At 41.0% G+C, this 10,543-nt stretch overlaps 1 protein-coding gene and 1 long non-coding RNA gene across 38 annotated transcripts in view; one reads left to right on the top strand and one right to left on the bottom strand.

The window, feature by feature from the left end:
* Positions 1-10,543, bottom strand: part of LOC122636525 — a 206,070-nt gene that overhangs the window by 52,277 nt on the left and 143,250 nt on the right. The window lies entirely within an intron of this gene.
* Positions 1-10,543, top strand: part of LOC122636519 (CUGBP Elav-like family member 1) — a 253,063-nt gene that overhangs the window by 104,423 nt on the left and 138,097 nt on the right. Inside the window, exons 1-2 of one of the 37 annotated variants that reach the window (XM_043827823.1) lie at positions 1,721-3,579; positions 4,184-4,407. The exons of the other annotated variants lie outside the window; for them this stretch is intronic. Of the exons in view, the coding sequence (XP_043683758.1) occupies positions 4,310-4,407 (98 nt within the window). The 5' untranslated portion in view covers positions 1,721-3,579; positions 4,184-4,309. Of the gene's footprint in view, positions 1-1,720; positions 3,580-4,183; positions 4,408-10,543 lie in introns of those variants that run through there. 37 annotated transcript variants of the gene reach the window in all.

Here is a 10,543-nt window from a genome sequence, read left to right as displayed (position 1 = left end):
CTCTCTCTCTCTCTCTCTCTCTCTCTCTCTCTCTCTCTCTCTCGTTCTCCTCTTTCGAGCGATAACGGCTGCTCGCTTTTCCTTTTGTGGACAGCGACTTCGCGTTCGTAAAACTTTTTCCTGATGCTCGAGAGCCAATTTAATCTTCGCCCTTTGGCGGCAGGCTGCCGTTTGTGATAAGTTGGCGCGCAACGAGCGAACGAGCGAGAACCGAAAAGAAAGTGAAAAGAGGAGAAAGAGAGAGACAGGAGAGAGAGAGAGAGAAGAAAGGGGAGAGGAAAAGGACATCGAGGAAGCAAAGTTCGAATCCAAAGTTACTTCGGTCAATGCGATGGAGGAACCCTCACAGTCGAGGGTTTCCCAAACGAAGTCGTTCTAAACATCGTCCGGAGAAAGAGCAAGAGCGAAAGCGAGAGAGAGAGAGAGAGAGAGAGAGAGAGAGAGAGGATAGAAATAGAGAGGACAGTTACGCTACGTCTTCTTGCCGACGCTATGTATCTTTCCGATCCCTTCCCTTTTATCACTCTTCCTTCTTCCTCAGTTTTCATTTAAAATACTTTGAAACTAATAACGAATAAAATTTTGATCGATCATAAAGCGTGTAATCTCTTTGAGCGAAGGATCTCACGATCACCTTGAAAGGCTGTCAAGTCAAATTTTCTCTTTTCTTTCACGTTAATTGTCTGGCAGATGGTAGTCGCGTGATCTCGTAAACTTTTTTAATATACTACAGGAAGGCAAAGAGATAGAAAAGAGAGAGAGAGAGAGAGAGAGAGAGAGAGAGAGAGAGAGAGAGAGAAGAGAGAGAGAGAGAGAGAGAGTCGGTGAATAAGAAAGAGGAGAGAAAAGAAAGAAAAAGTGGAAGAAAAAATCTTAATTTTAATTTATTCTTATAATTAACGCGACAAAAACAACCAACTCGAGTGGATTTCATAGCAGCACGGTTGGCACGTTGCCCTCATCTTCCATCTTCGTCTCTTCCTTTACAAACGTAATCCCCGTGTCTATCCATCTATTTACCATTCACATACGCGCATTTTCCACACTCGCTACGACGTATAGAACAGAAAATAACTTTCTCGCTCGTTCCTTCCGTAGTAACGGTACAATAACGTATTTTTTCGTACCATTTAAGAATGGAGTTGGTGGCTTATAAAAAAAAAGAAAGAAAAAAAACAACAAATGAAAACCTATTATCGATCATTTTTTCTTCGAGCGGAAAAAATTCTTAGATAACTATATCCTATCTAGTCTTACCTTTTTATCGTTACTTTTTATAACACTTGTCGACGGCAATTGAAAACGATTTCCGGAACACTTGACGATAAGAAACAAGAATACAGCTCTTTAAAAATATGACTGCTCAAAGAATAAATTAAATAAAAACAGCCGATCTATCGTATTTCTCAACGCTCGCTTATATTTCGGTGTTCGCTTTAGGATCGAGTTCCTTTGAGCAGACCCGAATGTAGTCTCTTTTTTCACCGTACCTACGTAGGAGTATACGTGTGCCCATTATCGATCATATACTCTCGCTATATCATTCCGTCAATTCGTTATTTTTTCTCGTTTGTTTATTAATCCGAGCTACTTGTTATTTGCGCAGGATATTTAACGTGCTTCCGTAATCATTTCGTTGCGTCAACGAGCGTAATGGATATGTAGAGAGAGAAAGAGAGAGATTGGTCGGGGGGAGAGAGAGAGAGGAGGAGAGGAGGAGAAAGAGAGACCTACGGCCTTCGACGAATAAAAAAGAAAAACGAAAAAAAGAACGAAAAACAAAAAATGGTCGACATCAGATAAAAATTACACGAACGAGGGTCGATGTATGCCAACGTGTAAGGTTATCGTTGTCCGTGTGTTTTAAAATAAATGAAGTATTAAATTCATTCTCGTTGTTCGTTACCTCACTGCATATTAAAACTTCCATATCGCGAGAGGTGGAAGAAGAGAAAGATGGAGGCATTCGTTGATACGCCGAGCGGAAAGGTCGAAGAGGGTGAAAGAGGTAGAGAGAAAGGGGGAAGAGCTCGTACATTTTTTGCCTACACTTATTCTCTCATCAAAGTAATTAAACTCCGCCAACGAGGGTCTACTCTCCTCTTTCTACTCTGTCTCCTTCACTTTCTCTTTCTCTCTCTCTCTCTCTCTCTCTCTCTCTCTCTCTCTCTCTTTCTTTCTGTCTCGTCGATGTAAAAGACAAAATCAAAATTCGCCTCTCGACTCTGCGAGCAAACGAGAAATACGGAAACAAGCGAAAAAAGAGGAAGAGAGAGAGGGAGAGAGCGAGGGAAAGAGAAAGAGAGAGCAAGTATCTTTAAGAGCAACATTTTTTCTCATAGTCAGTTATTCGAGCTACGACCTCGCACCTTGTTACTTTTCGATTTGCACACGCTTTACATTGCTCGTCATAGACATTGGTAGAATTATCGCGGATATTCGTTCGACTATTTGATTAATGAACGATATGAAAAAAAGTGTATCGACGGAGATCGATAATTCGGATTTAAACTTTTCACGATTAACCGTGTATTTTTGCGTGAATGCACGACAACGTTCAAAAACTCATCCTGGTCGAATGCAATGAGTGTCCGTCCATTAGTAGGCAAAGGCTCGTTAATATTTGCAAACGAAATTCTACGTTGTATCTATCCTACGAATACGCTCAACGATATAATGCACAATGTATTTACGATATGCGAAAGGAAAATGAAATTTCAAAATGATCCTGCTGCAGTCGTAAATGCCAGTCGCGTAAAAATTTGATTTTTATCACATTCAGATTATTCCGACGAGTTACGTAATCGAAATTGCAATTCTGCCGTTCTTCCAAATGGCGGGGGAACAATTTAAAACGTTTTTTAACTGAGCATATATTACACGGGGAAACTTCGATTAATTTATAATGTATTATATGTATAGGTACGTATATACGATATATGTGTACGAATACATACGATGCATGTAGGCGCATATGTAAACGTTCGATCGGTTAAAGCCAGTAGAAATATTCCATCTATGAATTTATCGTCGAGTTTCTATCTTTTCGAGTGGATAATATTCTCTATGCGAGATATCGTGTAAGAAATAAAAGAGATATTTATCTTCGTACGCCTAAGAAAACAAAACGATCTTGTCACTTACTTACACATATTTACAGGCATTGTCACATGGATTAAGCGAGAAAAGAAAATGATGGCGAAGGACGTTGTCGTAAATATGTAAATACACGTACATACATATACACATACGCGTATAAACCTTGTTTTGTTTACAATTACTCGGACCAGGACGAAAGGTCTTAATGTTTCTCCTACCACTTTCCGAATATCGCAAGACTTCCTCAGTTCTTCTCGCACGTTCGAACGATTCGTCAAGCTTTCATTCGCTCCCTTTGTTCGTTACTTCGGTGCTCCATCCGCATCAAGATAAACTTTCGTTTCGGTCAATTATCGTGCTTGCGGCTTCTCGTAGTTGCATTTTTGTTTCGTTGAACTCCCTTTTCGAATTTTCTCTTTACCGAGCTTGGTACTCTTCCACTTCCACTGCGCTCGTCGATGTACCTACTTCATTTTTTGGGTAAGTTGTGTATGAACTTTAACAGAGAAAATGTGAGAGAGAGAGAGAGAGAGAGAGAGAGAGAGAGAGAGAGAGAGAGAGAGAGAGAGAGGGAGGGAGAGAGGGGAGGGAAGGGAGGAAGAGAGAGAGAGAGACTATGTTTACTTGGATAAACGTTCGTTGGAATATTCTAGAAAACCACGAGATTCGTTGAAATACGTTACCGCTTCCTCTGCATCCGACTAACATAGAGTCCCCACTCTCTCTCTCTCTCTCTCTTTCTCCCCCCTCTATTTCTATCTCTATCTCTAACTCTATCTCTCTCTCTCTCTTTCATCTTTCTCTTCCTTTTTTGCCGGCATTCCGTGATTTGATTCATTAAATACGCGTGCTTGCAACGAATAAGGTACAAAAACGCGAAGATAACTCGGCTAGAATTTAATATTATTATACGGACCGTCCGAGAAGTTTTTAACTTGCTCCGGCACGGAACACGTTCCTTGAAATTCGCTGTTCCTGGTTTACGGAGAATTAATTCGAGCATTGATAACACAGTGGTATAGCTATCTACGAAAACTTGTCGAAAGTTTTGGAAAATATTCTAAATTTTACGTGTTTATTGCAGCAAATCGTTGAGAGCGTTCACGAAGGATCACGAGAGGAAAACAAAAAGCTTGGAAGTGCGTGAGCGACGATAACTATACAGTTGCTTATAACATATAAGTACGACTGATATTCATTAGGAGGTGTGATGTTGCAGCAACATAAATTGATCCTCGATTATAAATTATTAAACAGTATGTCGATGCACGTAGACGAGAATAAAAATAACATCGAGCAGCTCGACTGGTAAGAGAAACAAATCTTTTTTTTTTTTTCTTTTTTCTTTTTCGTTAGTAACATTCGATTTTCGATCGTGCGAACTTTCTTTATTCTAAATATAACATAAGTAAGAGGCGTCTTCTGAGATACGTTCGTTTTCGAATCGAAAAAATGTTTATGTACAACGAAACGTTGAAAAGAGGTCACCGTCGAGTCGTTAGAAGAATCGGACGACTCGAAGTGTCTTTATTTTATACTATAGACAAGAAAATATCTGTTTTGGTAAAATACAATGTAACGTAATATCGATCGACAATATTCTTGGAAAGTCACCGATTTCTCGTTAACTTGACGCTTCGTATAATTTATTATTTTCATAAAGATCCGAAAGAATTTCGTGAGAGGAATGGTAAGTCGAAAAATAAATTTTCTTTAAAACACAGCTACGAACGATTATGCATACAACATCGGTTGGCGTTAAGTGTTTCTTTCTATTATCTTTCCCGGACTCTTTACGTTAGTTCACAACCACTTTTTTCCTTCTTTCTCTGGCTTTCCCAGTATTCTCACGGAAAAAAAGGAAGGAAGAAAAAAATACTAGAGAAGTCAGAAGGCAGAGTCATTAAAGAGTTTCGCGCCACCGAGCTTCGAATTTTCCTTCCGCTTGCCTTTATTTCTTTCCATTCTCTCAGATATCCCCTCTCCCTCTCACACTCCCTCCCTCCCTCTCTCTCTCCCTCTCTCTCTCTCTCTTGATCCCACTAACGAAGCAGCTGCATTCTTATCGATTCCTTTATCGTTTCGATTAAACACCAATCGAGAAGGCAAACCTATAGAGAATTTCTCTCGACAACGGATTAAAATATTGCGAGGAATGAATAATACAAGCGAAAAGTATACATACATATATCTGTATATCGTACCTCGTGAAATCGAGGTAATAATCCGTGTTTATTTTGGAACGACATTAGGACGTTCGCGTAATTTTTAATCACGAAGTAAACATATACCTACGCGGCGGCACATACGTACATAATTATTATTTCTTACCTCGAAAGTCGTATGCGTAATTCCATAAGATAAAGCAGTCGTTAAATGTAAACGATTTTCCACTACGATAACTTCTTTTTAATTCTTATAAAACGTTAACGAGCAGAGGGGAGAATAACGCAATATATTGTATGGAAGAAGAATAATTCTACGATTTCATTATATCACCATCGTAATATTACGATGAAATACGAAGAAGAAGGTTAAAAGAAGAGGAGAAAAAAAATGTTATTTCGCCCTGTAAACCGTGGATGCGTGCACATATATTGCATAAGATAAATCTCTACGTGATAGAAGAAGATAATATCGATGAAAGAACGAGACTTTCCCTCTTGTATTTTCCTTTATCGTCGCCGATGGTAACTCACGCAAACGAGTATTCACGCCTCTCATCTAACATGTACCACCACTCGACCCGTTTCGCATTTTAAAATTCTACCTTGTATGTATTCAACGAAGTTTCTCTTCGCGCAAATTTTCTCCTACTATTTACTTTTTACCATCTATTTCGTTAATTGACGCTCTATGCAAAAACATTCGAAAGAATAAGCGCGCGTTTTCTTTCTCTTCGAACGTATTCAACATGAATTTTACGACTTTTTTTCAAACTTTCGTCGATAAAAAATCGAAATAAAGATAAAGAGATAGAGAGATCGGGAGAAAGAGAAATAGAGAGAGAGAGAGAGAGAGAGAAAGAGAGAGTCACGTGACTTAACAAAGTTGTCGACGGGAAACTCGGGAGCGGGTTGATAACTATAATATCAGTTTGGTTATCTTCTGTTTAACACCATTGTGTCTCGGCGGACGAAGGGTGATAACGAATCAGCATCTACCTCGGTGATGGCATGGGTGCGAACGGGTAGAGGGTGGTTGGCAAAACGAGACAATGGTGCTCCAGGCACTGTGAAGATCCCGTAATTGAATTACACTCCGATAACCGCTTATCGCGAGCTACCTCTCTTTCTCTCTCTCTCTCTCTCTCTCTCTCTCTCCCTCTCTCCCTCTTTCTTTCTCTCCCTCCCCACTCCGTTGGCTTCGAAAGCACGGACCCGCACTGCAGGAAAATAACTTTCGCTTATTGCACGAAATGGAAAGAGAAAGAGAAGGAGAGAAAATGGGAGGGATGGCCGTGCAGCCAGAGTGGAAGCTTTTTTCCATTGATTCATTCATTTCATCTTTCACCATCCCCAGCCAATGCCAACGAAATAATTAGTTCTCTTACCGATTCCCTCGGCTGTACTCGGTGCGCCGGATAGACGGAGGAAATTAAATTCGTGCTCTACGAACGATCCGCGAGCATGCCGATCCGATTCGTTCCTTTGATTCGACGAGTACTCTTCCTCTTACCCTTCATTCCCTGTTTCAGTCTCTCGCCCTTTCTCTTTCACTCTTTCTCTCTCTCTCTCTCTCTCTCTCTCTCCCTCTCTCTCTCTCTCTCTCTCTCTCTCTCTCTCTCTCTCTCTCTCTCTCTCTCTCCCTTTCGCTATCATTAATTATCCACTCTAAACAGACGAGAAGGAACTTTATTGTGGCCCTTTTAATACATTATTGCCTCGGATCAAAGGAAATATTTCTCTTTTCTTTCAGATTTTTCCCATCTGTTCGGCCGTACTCGTTAAATTTTAATCGCAATCAAATCAGTCGTCTTTGAAGCGTCGAAATAGCTACGTTACGTCGATTAGAGTAAGAAAATAAAATTTTGCTTTTTGTAGTCTGTCTCGCGTGTCAATTTTGGAACTCCGCAAGACGAGCTTTCCATGAATTGACGGATACACCGCAAAGTGGAAGGTGGATCTCGCAAGTTCGTTCAACCAGATGCTGAGAATGGGATACCACGCGCTGAAATCACCCCAAAGCGCGCTGTATACGCTCCGTTACGCGTGCTTCGAGGGGTATAAATTCGAGGGTCGCGAAACGGCTGATTCGGGAGTAATTTTCGGCTATCTCGCGTAGGCACCCGCACGACGTTGCATATTTTTCAAGCTCGCCAAACTTTCCTGCGTTTTCATGTATTAATTGGAAAATAATTACAACGCTCGCTCCCATCGCTCGTTTAGCTCGTAACAGCGGGCTCTTTATCGCAAACACATAGATATCATTTTCAAAAATTATTGTATTACTTTCTGTCAAAATAAAGTAGGAGTGTTTATTAACGTATCGAAAAATTGCGGATGGCCTAGGTTCTCGATATGTAAAAAAAAAAAAAAAAAAAGAAAAAGAAAGGAAAGAGAGTTTGTTCGTTTCGAGGCAGATGAAATCGCCAAGTGGAAAACGCACGATAGGGTAGACACTTGCAACGAAGTAAAAGAAAAAAAGAAGAACAAAAAAAATAAAAAGGAAGAAATATCCACAAGATAAGAGAGTACGATCTCGTGCTTTGAAAGCAGGTATAATCGCTTTAATTAACAAGGAAGCAATGGCTACTGACCGCAGCGGCTGAAGCGAGAACGAGAATGAGCGTGGGAGGCGAGGAGGAGGACGGACAAAAGCGAGAGAGCGCAAATTTGAGCTCAGCAGAAATTCTGCCCCAATTACCGATCGGTAATTGGACGCCGCGAGGCGTATCGCAGTCGTGGACGATCTCGCTACGATTATCGAATCTTCGATCACGCCGACTGAAACTCGTAGGCGCTAGTGGCATCTCTCTCTCTCTCTCTCTCTCTCTCTCTCTCTCTCTCTCTCTCTCTCTCTCTCTCGATCGCTAGTATCGAATCGTTGCACTGTTCCACGATTTTTCGTAGGTTATTTTTAAGCTACGTTCAAATTGACCGAGTTCGGACGAACGAAAATTTTTTTCCGCTGTTTTTTTAAATTTTAACTTTTTTTTTTCTGTTAATTTGAGGAGATCCAGCAGCACGATTTATTATTAAGAATGAAACTTAAATATTTATTAATTCCTCTTATTTTTCTTATCCTCTTTTACGAGAATTTCGTCTTTTTCATCTCTTTACTATCTCTTAATTCTCTATCTTCCCTTGTCGCAATCAATATAACGCCAATCCCCATCCATTTTGACAATTAGTAAGATCTTTAAGATGGATCATTTGCAGGCTCTTATTTAGTCGCGTTAATTCAGCTCGCTTCGGCCGCTTCGACGACGAGAAACGAATATCTAAAGAAGACGAAAGAAGGGAAAAAGCGCTGAAAGAGAGAACAGAGACGAACTAACGGACTGACGGATCTAAAGAGATAAAGAAAGGAGTAAATCGGTGCGAGTGAGAAAAAGGAGACAGAGGGAGAGAGAGAGACAGACGGACACGATGATTCGATAGAGATAGATAGGGTCAGAACGATGAAAGTCGACGAGAATTTTCAGTAATTTCGCAGAAACCATCGCAGCTGCTGAATCTGCTGCTTTCTAAGCATTTTTTCTTCTTTTATCGATGTTCTCCTCTTATCCGTCCTTTTCGTAACGAACGTTTTCCGCTGATCACGAATTATTTTTTTCGATGATCGATTATCGCCAATTTCTTTTTTTTTTTCTATTATACACAACGATACGCATAAACTATTAATTACATTAATAAAACATACGAAAGAGAGAGGAAAAAACAGAAGATTTCCTACGCAATTCTCGAGGAAATAGACCAGCGAAGGTTTTAACGAAAAAAAAAAAAAGAAAAAAAAAAGCAGGAAGGAACTACGAAAGATAGCTCTTAAAACCGGATAAATCATTCTCGGAGTTAAGAGATGCGAGAGGTTGACGGGATCGTAGAACGTATGTCGGTAAGAAATTGAGAGAAAAGGATCAAGAACACGTATGGGAGAAGAAAAAAGAAGGAAAAAGAAAAAGACGACGGAGTGGACGGTAAAAGAGAAGTAAGAAAAGGGTATAACAAAGAAGGAGTCGAACGTTTCTTCTCTTTAAAATGTTGTTTGCAAGAGGATACTGTGTACGTGTCTCTACCTCTCGTTGCTCAGGGACCTTCTTGTTTCTCGTCGGGTCGACTGGGTGGCAGGGTGCGTTCACGGATGTAGGGATCGAGACGTAGGGACGTTACGTTGGTGATGGTGACGTATACACTCTCAGTACGCGAGCTTTACTCGAGAGGGTGAGGAAGAGATATATAGTGGGCTAAGAGCCGAGAAGAGAAAGGGGTGAAAAAGTTTTGTATGCGGCTTTCGTATCAGCGGACACTACACGTGACCGGCGTATCTAGTGGAGAGTTTAAAACGTGGATGGTCACCCTTCTATCCTTGTTCTCTTCCTCCTCCTTCTCTCTTCCTTCGCTTCCTCGTCCACCTTCTCATCCGTCGTATCGTACCGACGTAGGAGGACGCAAAATCGATAGACATTTTCGATTTTGCACGTCCTACTACGCGCCCGCGGCTCCAATACGCTATCCGTGATTTGCTCGAAGATTAGTCCTTCGTGGTATCCGTTCGAAATTACCTATCGCCCTTCGCACACGATCGCTCAGCGTGCCCTTTCGCTTCTCTCTGTCTCTCTCTTTCTCTCTCTCTCTACCAATCTCTATCTCTCTTGCCAGCATCGGCCTACGGTCACACCAGTCGCGACTACTGTGATAACGCGGAATTTCATTTCCTTCACGGTAAATACGATTTCCAGGTCGCTCGCTCGTCACTCCGCGCACAGTAGTTCGTAGGAAAAATCAAACGCGAAACAATGTGGCTCAAAGCGTTCGATGGAATAGTACTTATTGCTTATTTTATTCGAGAGAGAGAGAGAGAGAGAGAGAGAGAGGGGGCGCGCGCAAAGATTGCAATTTCTTAGAAAATGCCTCTTTCCGCCATTGTTCGTTCTTGTCAACGCTCGAAGGCGTTCGTAATAATTGTAATATTCGTTAAGGACGTTTTCTATTATCTCTCGATAATCGCTCGTTATAAGTTATAAATTACTAGAGGGATATATCGTTGTGGTAGAGTAAGTTAGAACGCGTAGACATTGAGGCGCGCGCATGTGTGTAATTGCAGCGTTTCGAAAGGTTCGCGTTCGATGGCGTTCATTACAAAATTAATTATAAATAATTATGTCTCGCGCTATCGTTAATAAATCATTAAAAAGCCGACGGGTTGGAAGAACAGACTGGCGAGTAAAAGCTAGCGAGAGAGAGAGAGAGAGAGAGAGAGAGAGAGAGAGAGAGAGAGAGAG

The sequence above is a fragment of the Vespula pensylvanica genome, chromosome 22, assembly GCF_014466175.1.
Source record: "Vespula pensylvanica isolate Volc-1 chromosome 22, ASM1446617v1, whole genome shotgun sequence".
NCBI lineage: Eukaryota > Metazoa > Arthropoda > Insecta > Hymenoptera > Vespidae > Vespula > Vespula pensylvanica.
The sequence above is the reverse complement of the archived record's forward strand: the minus strand, read 5'-3'. Positions and strand labels throughout refer to the sequence as shown.